Raw genomic sequence first — 23,225 nt, 5'->3', positions numbered from 1 at the left:
CTGATTTTAACTGGGGTGCTGTGTGCAAGATCACGGGGGTCCCCAGCGGCAGGACCCCCGAGATCAGGCATCTTATCCCCTATCTTTTGGCTAGGGGAAAAGATGTCTAAGTGCCGGAGTACCCCTTTAAGGCTATATACCTATCTTTACAAATATTTTCTATTGTTTCAGTGCATCTAAAATTAATCAAGTTTACAAAATGTCTTGAAGTGACCATCCGGTTGTTATAAAGGTCATGGGAAATGTATAGGTAAAATACTTGGATTTTCCGCTGTGAGTTTGCTAATCCCCTTTCCAATCTGCATTAATCTAAAACTTCCTCCACATTTTCAGTCTCCTAAAAAGCTGTAATGACTTCAATGGCTGCGCACACACAGCCCTGACTTTCTGTTGCTCACTTGAGCTGCCCAGCATGGGTAACACAATCCTTCCTAAAGCAAAGGGGGGGGGGGGGGGGGTGTTAGGGAGCAGTGGACTTAAGGCATGTAACGTGTGACATTCCAGATATCTGGAAGAAGATATCTATGTAATTTAAAGGTGTTATCCAGGAAAAAAACTTTTTATATATCAACTGGCTCCAAAAAGTTAAACAGATCTGTAAAATACTTCTATAAAGAAAATCTTAATCCTTTCAGTACTTATGAGCTGCTGAAGTTGAGTTGTTGTTTTCTGTCTAAGTCCTCTCTGATGACACGTGTCTCGGGAACTGTCCAGAGTAGAAGCAAATCCCCATAGCAAACCTCTTCTACTCTGTGCAGTTCCCGAGACAAGCAGAGATGTCAGCAGAGAGCACTGTTGCCAGACAGAAAACAACAACTCAACTTCAGCAGCTGATAATTATTGGAAGGATTAAGATTTAATAGAAGTAATTTACAAATCTGTAACTTTCTGGAGCCAGTTGATAGATATATAAAAAAAAATGTTTTCCTGGAATACCCCTTTAATGCAATCACTTAGGCAGAAAATAAACACCAGAAACTTGGTCTGTAGCTGAAATTCCTTCAGTGTAAACCCCCTTTAATTAACCACCTATCTCTTAGGCTGGGTTCACATTGTGGAATTTCTGGGCAGAATTTCTGCCGGAGATCAAGCTGGCGGCGCTAGGACGAGCAGATTGCATTGCTGCCCCCATAGATGGCAATGCATTTCAGGGTGGATCTTTTGGGAGATCTGCTCAGAAAAGCATTGCCATCTATGGGGACAGCAATGTAGTCCGCATGGTCCTACTGCCGCCGGCTCGATCTCCGGCAGAAATTCTACACAGAAATTCCACAGTGTGAACCTAACCTCAGTGTCTGCATCCCCCTATGCCAGTGTTTCCCAACCAGGATGCCTCTAGCTGTTGCAAAACTACAACTCCCAGCATGCCCGGACAGCCAACGGCTGTCCGGGCATGCTGAGAGTTGTAGTTTTGCAACAGCTAGAGGCTCCCTGGTTGGGAAACACTGCCCTATGTTTCTATGGTAACATACTACAAACTCTTTATGGTCTGATGCTGCGGTCATACTCCCATCTATCCCCTAATTCTTGTTAACCCACCAAATCTAAGTTAGGCCTGGTTCACATCACGTTTTTGCCATACTGTTTTCAATCCGTTTTTCTAAAGAAAACCCGTATGGCAAAAAACCGGACGGAACAGTATGGGAAAAAATAAACCGTATGCTGTTTTTAAAAGTCCGTTTTTATAAACCGTTCCGTCTATTTTTAATGGGAGGGGACTTTAGGATGCAGATAAAAATGCGCATGTGCAAAGAAAAAAACGTATACGGTTTCCTGTATGGAACCGTATACATGTGCGTTTCCCATTGACGTCCATGTTAAAAGGATAAAAAAGTATGCGGTTGCAGTACGGTTTTTAAACCGTAGTCAAAGCCGTGGTTGATCACGATTTTGTCTCCGGTGTAAAAACCATATTGCAACCGCATATTTTTTTTAATTTTTTTTTTAAGATGGACGTCAATGGGAAACGCACATGTATACGGTTCCATATGGGAAACCGTATACTTATTTTTACTTTGCACATGCGCACTTGCATCCTAAAGTCCCCACCCAAGACCCCTCCCATTAAAAATGGACAAAATTTTCAAAAACTTGTTTTTTTTTTTTCTATAAAAACAGACGGAACTGTATGCACTTTTAAAAACAGTATACTGTTTAAAAATGCATACGGTTCACTTTTTTCCATACTGTTCCATCTGTTTTTTTGCCATACGGTTTTCTTTAGGAATAACGGATTGAAAACAGTATGGCAAAAACGTGGTGTGAACCCAGCGTGACAGACTTTTTTAATTTATTTATTTTTATTTAGATGCATTGAAACTATTAGAAACTGTTGCGATAGGGGTTGTCCACTTACAAAGAGTCCACCAACCATGAGCTGATCCCAGGATGCTCCACTGCTGAAACTGCTGTGTCCCTTAGAATGACAGATATCCCTGTAGTCGTTGTCTGCTCTGGGAAATTTAGTATTTGCCAATGGATTTGTAACCCAGACACTCCATCCCTTCTGGTCAATTGGCACGCAAAACTCCATTATAGTATAGTCTGCGTATCATTAGCTTTCTAAAGGAGGACACTGGAGAAATCCCATTATCCATGATAGTCTGTACCCCCGACTACGGCTCCTGAACCCCACTGCCTGTATATATTTGTGCAACTTGATCCCCCAGCAAACCTAATGTGCTTACTGTTACCAGAAATATATGTTTGGAGAGTACGTGTTCTGCTGCCTTTGGACATCTGAACCATGTATAGTTTATTTGGATTTTTGCTTTTCTGTATTTTTCCCATTTTTAGTATTTAAAGGTTGTATTTATTTAGCAGGTCTTGTTATATGATGTACAATGTGCCATATTTACTGTACATAGAGCATGACTTGTCAATATGGTTTATAAAGCGGATGCAACTACAAGGTTTATATTCAATAAAACATTGGGAGACCTTCCTTCTAGTGGCTGCTTCTCTTCATGCAGAATGACTGAATGATGTTCTCTATGGTCGCTTGAAGGCCAAAGGCTTGTAGCAGGGTCCGGAAGTTCATGGCTGCATTTTCCAGTACTCCAGTTTTGTCAAGGGCCTTTGCTGTAAGATGGATCATACCAATTGTTATTATGGCGCCAATACACCAAAGACCAATGTCTGCAAAAGCAGCCGACCATTTAAAGTTTAATAGATACACGGACGGTCTGTACATCAAAAGATAGAGAAAAAGGATAGCAAACTTACAGTAAATTGGCTCGTAGTGAACCTCGCAGCTCGGCTGTTGATTACTTTAGTCTGCATAAATTAGTTCAGCTTTCCAAGGGCTCTGGTTGCCTGGAAAAGTCTGGGATGACAGTCTTAAGTCTCCTAGGTCTTTATCCACCTTTTCCAGGTAACTGGAGCCCTTGGAAAGCTGAGCTAATTTATGCAGACTAAAGTAATCAACAGCCGAGCTGCCAGATTCGCTACGAGCCAATTTACTGTAAGTTCCCTCAACTATAATAGGAAGTGTTGAGAATAAAAGGGGAATTCAATTTCAAGTGAGAACTTGTTCCCTTCTTCCCATTCAGAACACAGGCATGTTAGCTTGAGCATAGATGGGGGGGATCATCAGATTGAGTGTTCAGACATTGAAGGTGTACGACCATGGATCCAGACCTGTCCGATCTACAGTAAGGTATGTTCATATAGTCAGGTCACTTGCATTTAGTGCATATGCCATACAAAAGTTTTTTTTATTTACTTATATTTACAGAATGTGTGGGGATTTTTTTTTATTTGTACCCAATCCCAGGTTCTACTTAACTACAAAGTATACACGGATTGTGTAATATAAGTAAACACAGGCAAAAACAGTCAGTGCATGTACCTTGTTCTGGTATCTTTGGTAATAAATCAAGGATTGGGGTCACTGATCCATCTTCAGTAATAGTTATTTTCCATACAAGTAGCAGTTCATACCTGTACCAGGAAAATAACAATATTGTAGGTCACCCTATTAGTTATACTACATACAAAGAGAATGCTGAACACAAAATTCCCTTGGATTAGTTCTTAAACATGATAAAACAAATGTTTACAATAAGTAAACACCATAGGGAAACAGAAAAAAAAAATATTAGTCTTTGGGCTGATGATCAGTAACGGCACTGTGCATGCTTTTTCTCCATTTTGTCTTTAACCCACAGTCCGGAGAGAGCATTGATTCTCCCAAAAGCCCCTTCTGGCCCAGAAGGCCTTGGTTTACCTGCCTAAGAAGGATGTTAGTAAGTCAGCCCTCGATTCTACTGGCGAGAGCATCTCTAGGTATGATTCCACAACCCCTTGGATGGTGAGAGGTTAAAGGAGTATTCAAAAGGATAGGGGATAAGATGTCGGATCGCAGGGGTACGGTGTCCATTTTAGGACATCGTCAGTAATCAGCCGTAACTCCATCCCGCATCAGGGGAAACAGTGTCCCGCCTCGGACCAATCTCCATCCGGCATCAGCCGCAACTCCTTCATCTGAAATATAGTCATCCCTCAGACGAAAAACCTTCCTGCCGTGTAGCAGAGCAGAGTCAGTGTCTGCTCTCTAGTTTCTGCTGTACACGCTATTTAGTGTCTGCTCTGCTATAAAGACTCTGTAGTCTAATCTAGTGTCTGTAGTACACGTGCAAGAGGCATGACTGTGCTCTGGACAAGGGAGTTTTGGATGAGGGAGTTGTGGCTGAAGGATGACAGCGATTGGTGTGAGGGAGGAGGCAGGATGGAGTTACAGCTGACGTCTGACTATATCCTAAAATGGATGCCGTACAGGGGTCCCACCGCTGAGTTTCCAAGACAGATGTCACGCCTCCTCCATTCATGAATCGGACATCTCATCACCTATCTATCGGAATATCCCTTTAAAGGGGTTCTCTGGTGCTTACACATCTTATCCCCTATCCAAAGGTTAGGGGATAAGATGTCTGATCGCGGGAGTCCCGCAGCTGGGGACGCCCGTGATCTTGAACGCGGCACCCCGTTTGTAATCAGTCCCCGGAGCGTGTTCGCTCCAGTTCTGATTACAGGCGACCACCGTGCCGGCGGCGTGTGATTTCACGCCTCCACCCCCGTGTGACGTCATGCTCCGCCCCTCAATGCAAGCCTAAGGGAGGGGGCGTGACAGCTATCACGCCCCCTCCCGTAGGCTTGCATTGAGGGACGGAGCATGACGTCACACGCCGCCGGCCTTGTGGTTGTTGGTAATCAGACCCGGAGCGAACACGCTCCAGGGACTGATTATAAACGGGGTGCCGCGTGCAAGATCACGGGCGTCGCCAGCGGCGGGACTCCCGCGATCAGACATCTTATCCCTTATCCTTTTGGATAGGGGATAAGATGTGTAAGCACCGGAGAACCCCTTTAATTCTCTGGAGAAGAGGCTTTTTAGATGATGTAATCCACAAAGAAGCTACTTCCATATATCTTAGAGTGTGGAAGACCTTTCTGAGATTTGCTGACAATAGGCTAAATCCTCCTTCTGATCACAACATTCCACTAATTCTCAGTTTTCTTCAATAAGGTCAGGAGAAAGATTTTAGTCCTAACCCCTGTGTGTACTGTCCACAATACAAACTGTCCGATCACTCCTGTATTAAGAGATTAATATCTGCAGCAGTCAGACTAAAACCCCCAAAGAAACTGTCAGATTCCCCCCCCCTCTCCCTTGGGACCTCAGCATAGTGCTTGATGCCCTCAAAAAATTCCCAAAAATTAGAGAGCATTATCCTTAGCTTAGGGACCCTGATCAGACACCGTTTTTTTTCTTTTTAAATACTGTTTCTTGATATGCCCTTCTGTTCCTGAGATATAAGGGTTTGATGGGAGGGATAATACAGTCAGGGGATATGTATGTACAATATCCATATCTCCTCACTGTATAATCCTACTAATGAAATTACGTTCCCTGAATTGTCAGATACACTATAAACCCTCATAACTCAGGAACAGGAGGGCGTATTAAGTTTGATCAGGGCACATGAACTATTTAATGACAAACAGAGGCCCTCTTTAAAATGCTTTCCTTAATGTTAGGGTTCCTCTTGGCAATTACAGCCCAGAGAGTGAGGGAACTTCAAGTCCTTTCAGCCTCTCCTCTTTACACAGATACCTGATAATGAAAACCCTTTCTTCCTCCCTAAGATGGTTACCGAACTTCACTAAAAAACCAGGAGAGATCATTCCATAACTTGTTAGGAGATGCCTTCTTAAATACCTTGAAGCCACTAAAGATTTTCGTTCCTCTGAGAACCTTCTCATTCAATTTACAGGGAGGAGCCAAGAAGAAAGCCACCAGTCAAGTATCGGGCAGTCTGTCTCTGGCCTAACAAACACATGACTAGAGAGACCTAGTAATGATGGCCACACAAAATGTTGGCACTTTGGGCCCAATGTGAGGGGTGGACTCATAGCAAATACTGTATATTTTCATTATGTCCATAATCCAATAAGCAGCAAGGATAACAGGTGGAGATGTACCAAAATATTCACAAAAAAATATATTTGGTTACATTCCATCCACAGTAAATATGACCCCACCTAAAGGGAATCAGAAATGTATCTACATAACGTAGGGGGAGATTTATCAACCTGTGTAGAGGAAAAAAAAAGCTGAGTTGCCCATAACAACCAATCAGATTAAATCTTTCATTTTCCAGAGGCCTTTTCAAAAATGAAAGAAGCGATCTGATTGGTTGTTATGGGCAACTGCATCACTCTTCCTCTGCACAGGTTTGATAAATCTACCCCATAGTCTGTATAATTCCACAATCCTATGGTAATCATAAAGATTAAAAAAGAAAATACAATTATGCAAATTAACCCATCCAGGAATAAGGGCGTACAGGTACGCCCTTGCGTCCTGGGACTTAAGGATTGAGGACGTACCTGTATGCCCTGAACGTCTCCGTTCACCAACAGTAACCAGGCAGTGAACGGAACGTGATGCCTGCTGAAATAATTTATCAGGCATGCTGTGCTAAGCCCTGGGGAGTCCTGAGACCGGCGATTCTGGGTCAGAAAAAAAAAGGGTGATTGGTGCTGTCCGAGACAGCATCAATCACCCTTGCCCAGCAGGAGTGAGGTGGCACAGGAACCACCTCACGATCACGTGACTGATCGTTCGGGAAGACCGAACAGTCACTACCTTGCTGGGCGGTGATCGGGGCAGGCGGGGGTCTCTTACCTTCCCGGAGCCCGACGGGGGTCCCCTCAGGAGCGACGGCGGCAGCAGACTGGAGTGGAGGCGGTGTGGGCAGCAGGATAAAGCAGGAGGTGAGGCCTGTTCGCCTCCTGCTGTTGCTTAGCGACAACTCCCAGCATGCACAGCTAAAGGACATGTTGGGAGTTGTAGTTATGTAACAGCTGGTGTCACCACTACAACTCCCAGCATGCCCTTTGATTGCCTGTGCATGCTGTGAGTTGCAGTTATGCATAAGCTGGAGGCATATTTTTGCTATGAAAAAGTGTGCCTGAAGATGTTGCATAACTACAACTCCCAGCATGCCCTTTGGCTGTCAGTGCATGCTGAGAGTTGTAGTTTTGCAACAGCTAAAGGCACACTGGTCGCGAAAAACTGAGTTAGAGTTTGTTACCTAACTCAGTGCATGCCGAGAGTTGTAGTTTTGCAACAGCTAAAGGCACACTGTTGCGGAAACACTGACAGCGGAAGGGCATGCTGGGAAATGGTTATGCAGCAGCTGGAGGCACACTAGCACGGAAACACTAGTCTGTTACCTAACTCAGTGTTTTACAACCAAAGTGTTTCCGTGCTCTTCGGCTGTCAGTTCATGCTGAGAGTTGTAGTTTTGCAACAGCTGGAGGCTTGCACCCACCCCACCCCCCTAGGGGTACATTCACAGGGGTTTTCAGTGAGTTTCCCGCTGCAAGTTTGAGATGCGGCAAATTTTCCGCCACAGCTCAAACTCCCAGCAGGAAACTCGCTGTAAACCCCTTTCTGTGTGAGTGTACCCTAAAAACACTACACTACATAAAAAGTTAAACACTACATATACACACCCTTACACAGTAATTTTGGGGGGCTTTTACCCCTTATGATAAGGAAAAGTGGAGGTATACACCAGCTTTTACGATAACATTCTGGTGTTGCCCCTTATTTTTCATTTTCACAAGAGGTAAAAGGAGAAAAAGACCCCCACAATTTGTAACACAATTTCTCCTGAGTACAAAAATACACCATATGTGGAAGTAAAGTGCTTTGCAGGAGCACAACAGGGCTCAGGAGTGAGAGCGTACCATGTACATTTGAGGCTTAAATTGGCGATTTGCACAGGGGTGGCTGATTTTACAGCAGTTCTGACATAAACAAAAAATAAATAAAAACACCCACATGTGACCCCATTTTGGAAACTAACACCCAGAGGTGTTTGACGAATTTTCGTTAAAGTTGGACGTGAAAATGAAAAATTAGATTTTTTTTTTTTCTAAAATGCTGGTTTTCACAAGAGGTAATAGGAAAGAAACTGCTCTACGGACGCACTACAGGGCTCAGAAGAGAAGGATTTTTGAGAGAGAATTTGGCTTGGATTGAAGGCCATGTGTGTTTACAAAGCCCCCATGGTGCCAGAACAGTGGAAGCCCCCCACATGTGACCCCCATTTTGGAAACTACACCCCTCACGGAATGTAATAAGGGGTGCAGTGAGCATTTACACCCCACAGGTGTCTGACTGAATTTTTTCAATGGACCACTGTTCAAAAAAATCTATTTTTCATTTGCACAGCCCACTTGTTCCAAAGATCTGTCAAATGCCAGTGGGGTGTAAGTGCTTACTGCACCCCTTATTAAATTCTGTGAGGGGTATAGTTTCCAAAAAGGGGTCACATGTGGGAGGTCCACTGTTCTGGCACTGGGGCTTTGTAAACGCACTTGGCCCCCCGACTTCCATTCCAACTAAATTCTCTCTCCAAAAGCTCAATGGCGCTCCTTCTATTCTGAGCCCTGTAGTGCGCCAGCAGAGCACTTTACATACACATATGGGGTATTTCCATACTCAGGAGAAAAAGCCCCACAACATTTTAACCCCCATTTCTGCTGTTACCCCTGTTGATAATAAAAATTTGGGGTAACACCAGCATTTTAGGTAAAAAAAAAATCTCATTTTTAATGTCCAACTTTAGCGAAAATTCATCAAACACCTGTGGGGTGTAAAGGGTCACTGTACCCCTTGTTACGTTCCTTGAGGGGTGTAGTTTCCCAAATAGTATGGCATGTGTTTTTTTTTTTTGCTTTTTTGGCACCACGGGGGGCTTCCTAAATGTGACATGCCCCCCAAAAACCATTACAGCAAAATTTGTTTTACAAAATGCTATTGTCACTCCTTCTCCTCTGAGCCCTGTAGTACGCCCGCAGAGCACTTTACATCCTCATATGAGGTATTTCCTTACTCGGTAAAAATTAGGTTACAAATTTTGGTGGGCTTTTTCTTATTTTACCCCCTTGTAAAAATGAAAAAAAAAAATGGGGCTACAAGAACATGTTAGTGTAAAAAATGAAGATTTTGAATTTTCTCCTCCACTTTGCTGCTATTACTGTGAAACACCTAAAGGGTTAACAAACTTTCTGAAATTCATTTTGAATACTTTGAGGTGTGCAGTTTTCATAATGGGGTCCATTATGGGGTATTTCTAACAAAGACACTCAAATTCACTTCAAAACTGAACTGAAAAATTCAGATTTTTAAATATTTTAGAAAAATGTGAAAATTGCTGCTAAACTTTGAAGCCCTCTAATGTCTTCAAAAAGTAAAAAAAATCATGTCAACTTGATGATGCAAACATAAAGTAGATATATTGTATGTGAATCTACGTATAATTTATTTGGCGTGTCCATTTTCCTTACAAGCAGAGAGTTTAAAAGTTAGAAAAATGCAACATTTTCTAATTTTTCATGAAATTTTGGATTTTTTTTTACCAAGGCAGGTATCAACAACAATTTACCACTAACATAGAGTAGAATATGTAATGAAAAAACTCTCTCTTAATCAAATTCATAAGTAAAAGCATCCCAGAATGATTAATGCTTGAAGTGACAGTGGTCAGATTTGCAAAAAATGATCTGGTCCTTAACCCCTTAACGACGCAGGATGTATATTTACGTCCTGCTCCGGCTCCCGCGATATGAAGCGGGATCGCGCCGCGATCCTGCATCATATCGCTTCGGTCCCGGCGCTCATCAACGGCCGGGACCCGCGGCAAATACCACACATCGCCGATCGCGGCGATGTGTGGTATTAACCCTTTAGAAGCGGCGGTCAAAGCTGACCGCCACTTCTAAAGTGAAACTGAAAGTATCCCGGCTGCTCAGTCGGGCTGTTCGGGACCGCCGCGGTGAAATCGCGGCGTCCCGAACAGCTGATCGGACACAGGGAGGGTCCTTACCTGCCTCCTCTGTGTCCGATCGACGAATGACTGCTCCGTGCCTGAGATCCAGGCAGGAGCAGTCAAGCGCCGATAATGCTGATCACAGGCGTGTTAATGCACGCCAGTGATCAGCATAGGAGATCAGTGTGTGCAGTGTTATAGGTCCCTATGGAACCTATAACACTGCAAAAAAATGTTAAAAAAAAGTGTTAATAAAGGTCATTTAACCCCTTCCCTAATAAAAGTTTGAATCACCCCCCTTTTCCCATAAATAAAATAAGATAAATAAACAAACATATGTGGTATCGCCGCGTGCGTAAATGTCCGAACTATAAAAATATATAATTAATTAAACCGCACGGTCAATGGCGTACGCGCAAAAAAATTCCAAAGTCCAAAAAAGTGTATTTTGGTCACTTTTTATACCATTAAAAAAAATGAATAAAAAGTGATCAAAAAGTCCGATCAAAACAAAAATCATACCGATAAAAACTTCAGATCACGGCGCAAAAAATGAGTCCTCATACCGCCCCGTACGTGGAAAAATTCAAAAGTTATAGGGGTCAGAAGATGACATTTTTAAACGTATAAATTTTCCTGCATGTAGTTATGATTTTTTCCAGAAGTGCGACAAAATCAAACCTATATAAGTAGGGTATCATTTTAACCGTATGGACCTACAGAATAATGATAAGGTGTAATTTTTACCGAATTATGCACTGAGTAGAAACGGAAGCCCCCAAAATTTACAAAATGGCGTTTTTTTTTCGATTTTGTCGCACAATGATTTTTTTTTTCCGTTTCGCCGTGCATTTTTGGGTAAAATGACTAATGCCACTGCAAAGTAGAATTGGCGACGCAAAAAATAAGCCATAATATGGATTTTTAGGTGGAAAATTGAAAGTGTTATGATTTTTTAAAGGTAAGAAGGAAAAAACGAAAGTGCAAAAACGGAAAAACCCTGAGTCCTTAAGGGGTTAAAGGGGTTATCCAGGAAAAAAAATTTTTTATATATCAACTGGCTCCAGAAAGTTAAACAGATTTACTTCTATTAAAAAAATCTTAATCCTTTCAGTACTTATGAGCTTCTGAAGTTAAGGTTGTTCTTTTCTAAGTACTGAAAGGATTAAGATTTTTTAATAGAAGTCATTTACAAATCTGTTTAACTTTCTGGAGCCAATTGATATATATAAAAAAAAAAAGTTTTTTCCTGGATAACCCCTTTAAGGTCAAAATGGGCTTGGTCCTTCCGAGGTTAAGATAAGATACCATGGCACGCAATGGAAAGAGAACAGTCGGCTGAACATCCACCAGTTATTGAAAGTGTATGGCCACCTAATGTTATTACCTAGAAGGCCCTTCAAGGATAAATAAACATTTTGAGAAAATAAAACAAAAACTATTAATTTTCTACATACCCAGGGAGGTCCGGGTTCATCAGAATCATGTAGTCAGCTGAAGATCCCATTGGAAGTCCAACAGCAAGTGGGTATTTGTCCTAAACAGAAACACAAAACGGGTTTTATATTACCTCATACATCAAAGGATCATTCCCCTTTATTATGGGAATAAACATCACTGGTAGAATACAAATTTTAAAATACACAATATTTTGGATTCTACTTTCTTAGGGTATGTTCACACTGAGGAATTTACTTGAGTAAGGGGCTATTCACACGGCAGAATTTCCGCACATCTGCACAAATTCCGCTTCCGCAATCCTTTTGGTGGTTTTTGGCGTGTGTGGAATCTGCATGCGGAAATTCAGAAGTGTGAATGGGAGTGTAGAATCCCATATAACTCTATTGGGCTTTCATTTGAGGTGGAATTCCGCAAGCGTAAATTCTGCTGTGTGAATAGACCCTTATTCTGCTCGCTTATTCCGCTCCAAATCATCTCTCAATGAAAGTTCCATTAACTTTAATGGACTTTCTGCTGCCCTGTTCACACTGAGGAATTTCTGCTAGCAGAATTCTGATGCTGATTTCTGTTCCGCCTGAAGATAGAACATGTTCATTCTTCAGGCGGAATCTGCTTGTAAAAGCCCATTGAAGTCAATGAGACTTTTTTTTTTCCTGAGGAAATCACTTTCAAGTGGAATTCAAGTGGAAATGGTTGACCTTCCTCCCCAGCATCATTTGCTGCTGCTCCTTCACATTTCTACTTGTAATTTCTGCTTCAATTCTGCTTCAATATCGCAGCAAGCAGTAATGGTAAATTTCAACATTTTCCTGACCGAAATGATTCCTCTCCAGTTCCTCAGTGTGAACATTCCCTAAGGCCATATTCACACAACCGGAATTTTTGTGCGGAATTCCGCTGGAGATTCCAGAGCAGCAGAGTCCCACTGCATTCAATGGGATACTGATGTGCACATGCAGAATTTCCACGTCAGATGTTTATGGGAATGAAATTCCGTTTTCCTTGGCCGCAGAAAGAATGAATCTGTTCACGGATGTGTGAACATAGAATAGCCTAATGGGTCAAGCTAAAGTGGCTGTGGGGTGTCAGGCCCAAGGCCTGATTATTAAAATCCTATATGTGTATTATAATTATAACTATGTGTGATGTATTATCCAAGCCATGGGTGAGAGGTCATTCAGACATTCAGTGTTTTGTGTATTGCATTTTATTGGGGGTCTGGCTGTTTGTTTGTATCTCATTTGAAGTCATGCACTCTGGCCCCATCATATAATCAAACAGATAAGGGGTCAGGAAGAGAGAAGACCCCCTGGTGGGATCAGAGGGGAGGGGGGAAATGGAGTCTCCCTCCCAAGAAAGCAGATATATTTAAACACTGCTAGACTCAGGGTGTTCAAGGCTGTGCAACAAGCTGACAAGACCATCCTAAGAACAGCACTCACTGAAGGACTGTTATATCATCATGCTGTAAGAACTTCATCTTTTGTTTTCTAAACTTGCCTTGCTAAACTCTTTCATATTTTTGTAACTGTATGTCATTTGTTTCTGTATTTTTATATAGTCAGCACTGTGATACCTTTTAATTAAAATGTTTAATCAGCTCTGGTCTTTGATTTCTAAATATATGAGCTCACCTTTCTGAAGGAGGCTCTGGTAAAACACGTTTATCTAAGGGTTAATTTGGTGACTTGTTGGGACTAGTAGTGGATACCCAGAGGTCTGGCGGCTTTAACCCTTGCACCATCACACTCTCTCTAGCACCTTGGCTGGACCGATAGGGTGTGATCGTGACAACTGGTGGCAGCGTCGGGATATATTTAGAGATTTGCTTGCTGGATAAGGAAATCTTAGCACTAAAAAAGAAATTGCATACATCTTCTTGTGTGTAAATTCCAAAAGAGCTCAGTGCTGGTTTAAAAGACAAACAAAAAGAGTGCAAAACAGTTCTGTCCTCCCCATCTCCTGTTTTACCTCCTCTGTCTCATCTCGGAAATATCGCAAGCAGTCCAAGCCTGCACTGGAGCTAATGTGCCAAGAAAAGGACATCCCTACTGCAGGAAAGAACAAGGAACAACTTATTGCTGATCTTGTGGAGTATGATGCCCGTGCAGAAGAGCTGAGTGACATGAGACAAAGTCCTACAGCTGGAACTGCCATCCAAGGACTGATATCTCCTGGGGAATACAACATTACTCCCCATCAGGACAGTACTCCACATGAGGCCTTGGACTCTTATATGCGGACTGCCTTAGAACACCTTGGGAATGTGGATGCCAATATGAAACTCCAACTGCTTCTCCAGTACCAAACTGCAGAGAGAGAGAGGCACAGGCACGAGCCGCAGAAAGAGAGGCACAGATACGAGCTGCAGAGAGAGGTGGCAGAAAGAGAGGCCCAGCGGAGGCATGAACTGGAGGTTCTGAGGCTGAGAGGGGATGCTCAATCCACACAGAGTGATGTGCAGGATCAAGGAGACCACAAACCTCGCTTGGAACATTTCCCCATGTTGGAGAAAGATGGTGATCTGGATGTGTTCCTGAGGGGATTTGACCTCTACCTAAGGAACAGTGGGGACGATATCTAACCCCACGGCTGCGAGGGAAAGCTCTGGATGTGTTTGCTTCGCTTCCCTCTGAAAGTGACCAGGACTATGAGGCAATAAAATCTGCCCTGCTAAAAAAAAAGTTTTAATCTGACTTCAGAGGCTTATCGGAAAAGATTTAGGACTTTGCAACAAAGCGCCACAGAAAGCTGCACTGAACATGCAGGTCAGCTAAGGACTGCATTCAGGCAATGGACTGGGGACCTACAAGTCACTACCTATGAGGCCCTGGAGGACTTGATGGTCCTGGATCAGTTTCTCCAAACACGGAGCTTCGAAGCCAGAGAGTGGATTTTGGACCGCAAGCCCAAGACAGCAATGGAAGCAGCAGAACTGGGAGATGACTTTGCCAACAACCGGGCGCCAGCAGCAAAGCGTGGATCTGCACAAGCTGGAGCAAGTAACTGGAGGGGAGCCACACAACCACAAAACACCACCAGGTCAGCCGGGAAATTCTTGCCATCATTCCCAAAAGCAACAGGAGCCACATTGGGTCAGGGGGACACCCGCTGATGTTAAAGATGCAACAATATTGGGCACCTGAGTGCCACTTGCCCCAACAAAAAGAATTCTCCACCAGTAGCTGGAGGACACACAGCCATTCTTCTGGTGTCCGGAGCGGTGGAGAAAAGAGCGGATAACCTGCAGAGTGTAACTGTGGGTGACCGGGTGACAGTGGGTTTACGAGATTCTGGAGCCTCATTTACATTGGTGCGGCCTGAAGTGGTGGATACAGAGGACATCATCCCTGGAAGAACCATGGCTTTAAAAGGAATTGGAGGTGTGCGGCCTGCTATGCCCATGGCTCGTGTATACCTGGATTGGGGTACAGGCAAAGGTTTGCGGGAGGTGGGAGTCTCTGAGGACATCCCTGTTAATGTTCTGCTGGGGAATGATTTGGGTCGGATGCTCTGTCATTATGCTCCAGAGGACACTACCTGCATACCGGATGGGCTAGGAGAGAGCCCTGTTCATTCTGAGGTACTGTGCGAGACTTTGGGAGACACTGTGAGATGTGGAAACTGGGAGGGAGTGCAGGGGATTGATAAATGTTTACCTGTGACTGAACCAGTAATGTTTTCCAAAAGTAAAATGGGGTGTATTGTAACATGTGGTGACAATGCATTGCCAATGCCAAAACCTAGTGGAGATGAGCTAGGGGGAGGGGTTGGTGTGCCCCTGGTGACATTTAAGGATGAGGGACCAGCAGTGAGTGGTATATTCCAATCCTGTGAGCCTAAGGAGGAGGAGGGAAGGAGTGATAGCCCTGTGTATGATGCCTGTAACATTGTTATGTCTGGAACTAAGGGAGAGGAAGGTGGGGATGCTAGTTCACCTGGGGGAAATGTGCTCCCTGATGCCCAAAGATGGGGGGAGGGAAATGAGCATTTCCGGGAAATGCTCTGGGCAGTGCCTCTTCCCTTGAAGGGCTGAGACAACGTGCTGAACATACAGGTGTTGACACAGAGGGGCATCGGGTATATTGGGAAAATGATATCTTGTACTGGGAGTCCCTTTCTAAAGGCATGCTAGGGGCCCAGGAGGGAGAAAGACCGTTAGTGGTTCCTAGGCAGTACAGGAAAGAGCTGCTGAGGTTGGCCCATGAGACCCCCCTGGCAGGACATTTGGGAGTGGCCTATGCGGTCATAGAGAAGGAATGTCTAGCTGTGGTCTGGGCTTTGCAAAAATTACAGCCATACCTGTGTGGCAGGGATTTTACTTTCATAACTGATCACAACCCTCTACATTGGTTGGACAGAGTGTCCAGTAACAATGGCACCTTGAAACAAATGCTAAAAACATTTGTAGAATCAGAGGGCAGAGACTGGGAAAAGTATTTACCCCATCTGTTATTCGCTTACAGGGAGGTACCCCAAGAATCTACAGGTTTCTCGCCCTTCAAATTATTATATGGTCACAAAGTGCGGGGACCCCGAGATTTAGTTAGGGAAGAATGGGAAGGGGGCTACATGCCCCTGAGACTTCTGTGGTGCAGTATGTTCTGAGATTCGGGGACAGGATGCAGGCACTGACTGGGCTGGTACATGACAACCTCACAGCAGCACAGTCCAGGCAGAAGTACTGGTATGATCATAATGCAAGGGACCGGGTCTATGAAGTGGGACAGAAGGTAATGGTTCTGAACCCCATCAGGCAGAATAAGTTGCAGGCTGCCTGGGAGGGTCCCTTCCCCATTCTGCAGCGCCTAAAACCCACCACATATGTAGCTGCCCTTGACGAGAAAGGTCAGAGGCAGAGACAGTACCACATTAATATGGCATACTATGACCCTGAGGAGGTGGTACTCAGTGTATGCAGTGCACCAGAGGAAGGGCTGGGTAGTGATCCCCTACTAGACCTAGTGGAGGAAGCTAAGAGCCAGGGATCCAGAGATCAATCCACAGCTCTTAGCTGCAAAGAAAAGGCAGCTAAATGAGGAAATAGGCCCCTTCAGTGCCATCTTTGCCTGAGAATGCAGGGCCTGTGGTGTCAAGAAAAGAAATAGATGGTTAAGGGAGACAGATCTATCAGCCTGGACAGGCAAGATCTCTCTGTCCCCATCTTAAGGGGGAGGTGTCAGGCCCAAGGCCTGATTATTAAAATCCTATATGTGTATTATAATTATAACTGTGTGTGATGTATTATCCAAGCCATGGGTGAGAGGTCATTCAGACTGTGTTTTGTGTATTGCATTTTATTGGGGGTCTGGCTGTTTGTTTGTATCTCCTTTGAAGTCATGAACTCTGGTCCCATCATATAATCAAACAGATAAGGGGTCAGGAAGAGAGAAGACCCCCTGGTGGGATCAGAGGGGGGAATGGAGTCTCCCTCCAAACAGGCAGATATATAATTTAACAATGCTAGACTCGGTGTTCAAGGCTGTGCAACAAGCTGACAAGACCATCCTAAGAACAGCACTCTCACTCATGGACTGCTATATCATCATGCTGTAAGAACTTCATATTTTGTTTTCTGAACTTGCCTTGCTAAACTCTTTCATATTTTTGTAACTGTGTCATTTGTTTCTGTATTTTTATATAGTCAGCACTGTGATACCTTTTATCAGATAAAATGTTTAATTAATCAGCTCTGGTCTTTGATCTCTAAATATATGAGCTCACCTTTCTGAAGGAGGCTCTGGTAAAACACGTTTATCTAAGGGTTAATTTGGTGACTTGCTGGGACTAGTAGTGGATACCCCGAGGTCTGGCGGCTTTAACCCTTGCACCATCACACTCTCTCTAGCGTTTTGGCTGGACCGATAGGGTGTGATCGTGACAGGGGGTCACATGGTGTTTTTGACCATGCAGCCATGTGTAGGTGAAACAAAATGGTAGGTATTTATTATTTCCAGAGTCAGCGCAGAACAGCAAAATTGAGCAACCGTTTTGCACAGGCTCAATTTTTGCACAAATTGTTTGCAAAAAATGGGAGTTTGGGGAATTTATTACTTCCTGCATCAAAATTAATCAAATGTTTTGCACAAAAAATGTTACACAATTATGTGTTTCAACTTTACAAGCCCTGCTGCTGAAAACTGCGGATACTAGTGGTACAACCCTCCTGTGGTCACATATTTATTTTTAACAGCATACAAAATTGGGATTTCCCAGGTTGCAGTGCGTCAAGACCTGACATCACTAGCCAGGTGATCAGAGGGAGCCTGTCCTGCTTCAATTTTGCAACAGCTGTAGGCCCCCTGATTAGAAAACACTGTTTCAATGGGTGGGGTGGCTGATGTGTGGGAGGAAGGAAAGTGATCTTCAAACATTCAAGCATGGAACTGTGGGATGTGTCGTTTAGAGAACAAAATCCAACAGGAAATACCCAGTTCTGGCAGGTAAGTACTAAAATCACCTTATGGTGGATAACCCCCTTAATGCCTACAATGGGCACAGAGCATCAGAATCGGACCATGCAGCATTGGTTGAAGGTGCCCTTGTCTGATGAACCACATTTCCTATTACATCATGTAGATGGCTGGGCACACGTGCATCACTTGCACAATAATGCTCTGACAAGAAATTGTTTAGGAATGGATTGAGGCGACATAAAGAGTTTAAGATGTTAATTTGGTCTCCAAAATCTACAGATCTCAATATGATTGAGCATCTGTGGAAAAACAAGTCCGCACCTCACTGTTGGAATGACTTCAGATACGTTTACACAGGAGCCCATTCGCGGCATCACATTGCCGGCACACACAGAGTTAAGGCAGAGTGAACTCCCTGCTGCTGCATCTGTAGCTCTGTGTTTCTGCTTGTATCTGCGGATTTTCAGCGCATCTGTGGTGTTAAATACGCTGCGGATGCGCTTCCATGTGAACGTACCCCTGAAACGAACCCGACAGCTCTATCAGCTATTGTCATGGTTGCAGCCTATGAGCAGCACAATTTCTAGAACCAGCTAATGGTTATTCTCATGAATCAATTGATGTGCCTCAACTTTTTACATACAGTAACTTAGTGATATATGTATAAATATTTTTCCAGCACCTCTGTAAATTTTATCTGACATGCAGTATTACAGTGGCCCACTAGGTGTCATTGCAGCCTCTTCACAGCTCCCAGGCTCTGACCTCATTGTCAGACAGGAACAATGCTTTTATTTGGGAGCAGATGAAGAGTTCTGCTTTGAGCAGTTGCACAGATGTACGGCATATGACGTTATATCGGGACTATGAACGTGTCTATTAGTAAAGGCCCCTCCAGGGATGTTATACTTTCTGTCATTATGTTTATCAACCAACAGGTAACTGTATGCAGCCCACAAGATACAGAACGTGTATAGACAACCAACAGCATGATGTGATGTAACAAACATCATATCCAGAAATTACCATAACAATTATTTTCATATAACAAGGTGTTTGGGGGGGGAAAACACTCCAACATATGTTTTCTATTATTGATGTTGAATTTCTGTCTCATATAAACGTGGCGGGTGCATACCTAGAGTCTGCGAAGTGCGTATCAGAAAATAACTAAATGGAATTGCACAGGACGCTTCAGAGGAAAATGGCATTACATGCCGGGTATTCTACTGAATGGATGACCATGTCGGATATGGCAGGTGGGTCAGAGAATAAGAACTAACTACTGCATTCGGTTTTGCTACCAATGGCCAAAATTGTGGTTGAAATGGTGCGTTTTATTGTGATTATGCAAATGCAGTTAAATGTGCCATTTTTACCCTAATTGCAGTTATTCTTGGCAAAAACAGATGCTGCAGTGTGTGAACGCAGCCTCAGTCCTTCATAGGTGATAGAATTATTGTCTGTGCATCAGGCATCACCACAAGTGTTCTCTGTATGGGATATCCTCAAATCATGATCTGTTGGTGGTACTTGTGCTGCGCTTGAGAAACACTGGTAGATGACCATTGCAAAAAAAAAAAAACTCTACAGTTCACACAAAATGCAGTGGTGTGTAAAAGTCACTCTGTGAAAAGAAGCAAAAAAAGTTGCAGAACAGCTTGCTGCTTCTTCTTTAGGGTGCGCTCCCACCTGGCGTATACGCAGCATATTTCACGCTGCGCAAAATTTACGTCAGCAGCGGGAAATACGCTGTGTATTCCTTGTTCACAATACACACAGGGCTTTTCGGCGGCAGTCCTATGTGTGCAGCAAGTTTTGGAGGCGGAGCCGCGTGTCACAGTCACGCCGCGCAGCATATTTCACGTGGGAACGCACCCTTAGGGACAATTTTATTCACAAGAAAGGATAAAGACTACAATAATTGCCCCCCACAGTGAATTGTATACCACTGAGTGCGTGCACAGAAGCAGGGACTCCTGAATATCACAGAAGCCCCCAATCCTATGTACTTTCTCTGGTGCCCTACACCAATTGCATAGGGTGCCACAGTTCATACAGGAGCAGGGACTCCTGTCTAGTGCATCTATCCAGAATGTACTGTGGAGGTTTTACTCACTCGTAGTGACTCTGGAGAATAAGCTGTTGGTGGATTATCTTTCTTGGTGGAGCATATGCCTCAGGTGCTGGAAGTTGGAGTTGGTAAGTGGGTCAAGCAGCAGGTTTATTCACAGGCATCCAGTACATAATATTTTTGTTGACTATGCATGCTGGAGGAGAGCAGGGCTGACACCCATCAACAGCAAAATTGGGTCTGCTAATGTGTATGTAGCTAATAAATCGACATACACATGTCAACATAGGCTGATGTGTGGATTACTATGTGGGAGAGAGGCACCAAACAATAATCTGCCCTGGGTGTAATAAAGCCTAGCTCCCTCCCTAAGGCTATGTTAAAACAGCCGTGAAAGTTGCTCTTTGTTCCCAGAGTTAAATTTTAGAGCCATTTATGGCTGTAAAATTAAAGCGGTTATCCACAATAAGGTGATTTTAGTATGTACCTGGCAGACAGTAATGGACATGCTTAGGAAGGATCTGCGCTTGTCTTGGGTCTAAATGGCTATGTTGTGAGATTACCATAATGCTGTGGCTAGCTTTTTGTGAAATGCCTATTTCCTGTTGGAGTTCCCTCCCTCTAACTAAAAGTCCCATGATTCCATGTTTGTAAGTGTGAGGTCAATTTTCTCCATCCCACACATCCACCACCCCACTCATTAAAACACACCTGTGCTCTCTACCATGCAATAGACCAGTGTTTTCTAACCAGGGTGCCCCCAGCTGTAGCAAAACAACAATTCACTGCAGAATGATCTCCTTCCCACCCAGTGGTTGCTCCATCCATTGCAGCAGACAGGCTCCTTTCAACACCTGACTAGTTATGTAATGTCTCCGCCGCACTGCAACCTGGGAAAACCTGAGAACATTAATTTTGTATGCTGTTAAAAATAAACCCTGGGACAAAAATCACATAAGAATTGCAAGGCCCCAATAACACAGATACAGACACTATATTATCAACTATACAAACTTTACAGCCTCTGTAGCATAGTCAAATAATAAAATCCTGGAATACCCCTTTAAGTGTAGTAAACTTCTTTTGTGCCATTTACATAGTTTGGCACATATTTTGAGAATCAATGCCCTAATAAACTTTTGAGATATAGCTTTTGCTGTAACCTAGAAAACATCTAAAAATATAGCCAAACAATATTTATTTAAAAAAATAAAAATAAAAAAAAGGGCCCCAAATTGTCCAAAATGCAAAAAGAGAAAGAATATATAAATTATTTCCAATAATTTTTGCATGTAAAAACAAATATGTAAGGTTTAAAATAAGCTGAACTGCAAAATGAACTTTCTTTGTCTGCGCAGGGCTGAACATGTGGCAGTATTTTTACATTATATGAAATACAATGTATTTTACTGATTCGTTCACACTGGCAGGATATCTATCATTTTTCTGTATAGGAGGAAATACATATTTCAGCCTTAGAAGCGCCAGTATCTTTTAGTCTATACTCATCTTTCAAGTGATACCAACAGGTTGTAGAAGTGGAGAGTAATGCCATCTGTATCTTGTATCTCCTAATGGCTGCACTTAGGTAATGTTCACGTGGTCTGGCTGAAGATTGGTGGATGTGTTTTATGAGCAGACATCAAAGTAGTATATTTTCATATAGCCTGGCCTCATTTAAAAAAAAAAAAAATCTATATTTTAACACTAAAAAACAGATGGGCCCTCTTTTAAAATTTTGCCTTCTTCTCTGCAAACCCTAGTTATCTAATATTTCAGAGGCCATACCTTTATAAAGGTCCTGTGTAGAATAGACTTCAAAGTTTAAATTTTTTTGTAATTTTATGTTACAATCCATCCAGCATTTTTACCATGTTTTGACTGTGTTTTTTGCTGTGACCTTACAAAATTGTGGTGTTTTACCAAAATCTGTGCAATAGAACTATTTTTTTTCTGAGATTTCTGAAAAAAAATCAAAGTTTAAACAAAGCAAAAACTCCACATGTAAACACAGCTTTAAGTAAGGTGTATAGCTACTATATATATCCTGAACGTATAACGATAACAACAGCAGTATACAGTTCTGGGTGGGGAGGGGTCTGTGAGCAGCAAGAAGAGATCTGAAAGGTGGTGATGATATCCTGTAGTTCACAGGAAGTCAGCTGACTCAGAACAGACCTTCAAAAAAAAAAAAAAAAAATCCTTCCCCAAGAAAGGGGTGCTCTGGCCCTAAGACATCTTATGCCCTATCCCCGCAATCTCTCATGCAGCACCACGCTACCATCAGCCTCCAGAGCTAACATCGCTCCGGGTCTGATGAATCACGATCACGGGGCCAAAGTATCGTGATGTCATGGCACCGCTCCTGTGTAACGTCACACTCTGCCCCTCAATGCAATCCTATGGGAGGGGGTGTAGCAGCTGAAAATCCCAACACTGGGGTCCCCATTCCTATTGGGACACTAACCAGTCCTGCAGTAGCATGAGACTTGTCCATGAGTCATGGACAAGAGATGACTGATGGACAAGGCTGCATAAGCAGACATAATCACCTCCCACCACTACAAGGAGGGACACGCCCCCTTCCCCTGAGAGAATTTCTAACACTGTGAGCTAATGAAGAGAGGGATTTTTATATATCTAGGTAATGGAGGCCTAACAATTAGAGGTACATGGTCAGAATTAGGTACTGAGTAACAGTAGGATCTGACAGGTATGCTTTAAACATATCCCTTAGTGTTGTATTTTTTCACACTGACATATGATGCCCCATATTTAAGCTACAGGTTGTATTGCTACAAAAAATACTTGCAGCCAATCTGGAGATTGTGGTTAGTTTGTCCTCGGGGCTTGTCATCACAAAGATGCAATTGCTTTGGACTGCTGCTTATATGATACTTGTAAATCACAACTTAAGGCCATTATTGT

General features: G+C 43.2%; 1 protein-coding gene across 6 annotated transcripts in view; it reads right to left on the bottom strand.

Moving 5' to 3' along the window:
* Nucleotides 1-1,966: 1,966 nt before the first annotated feature.
* The window catches only part of CENPP (centromere protein P), a 373,003-nt gene continuing 351,744 nt past the window's right edge, over nucleotides 1,967-23,225 (bottom strand). For all 6 annotated transcript variants that reach the window (XM_056524042.1, XM_056524045.1, XM_056524043.1 and 3 more), the window contains 3 exons: nucleotides 11,804-11,883; nucleotides 3,851-3,942; nucleotides 1,967-3,081 (listed from right to left, as the gene is read on the bottom strand). In XM_056524042.1, the coding sequence (XP_056380017.1) occupies nucleotides 2,948-3,081; nucleotides 3,851-3,942; nucleotides 11,804-11,883 (306 nt within the window). In that variant the 3' untranslated portion in view covers nucleotides 1,967-2,947. The remainder of the gene's footprint in view (nucleotides 3,082-3,850; nucleotides 3,943-11,803; nucleotides 11,884-23,225) is intronic.

The sequence above is a fragment of the Hyla sarda genome, chromosome 6 (genome assembly GCF_029499605.1).
Source record: "Hyla sarda isolate aHylSar1 chromosome 6, aHylSar1.hap1, whole genome shotgun sequence".
Classification (NCBI taxonomy): Eukaryota; Metazoa; Chordata; class Amphibia; order Anura; family Hylidae; genus Hyla; species Hyla sarda.
Note: the sequence above shows the minus strand (reverse complement) of the source record. Positions and strands in the feature narration are given on the sequence as shown.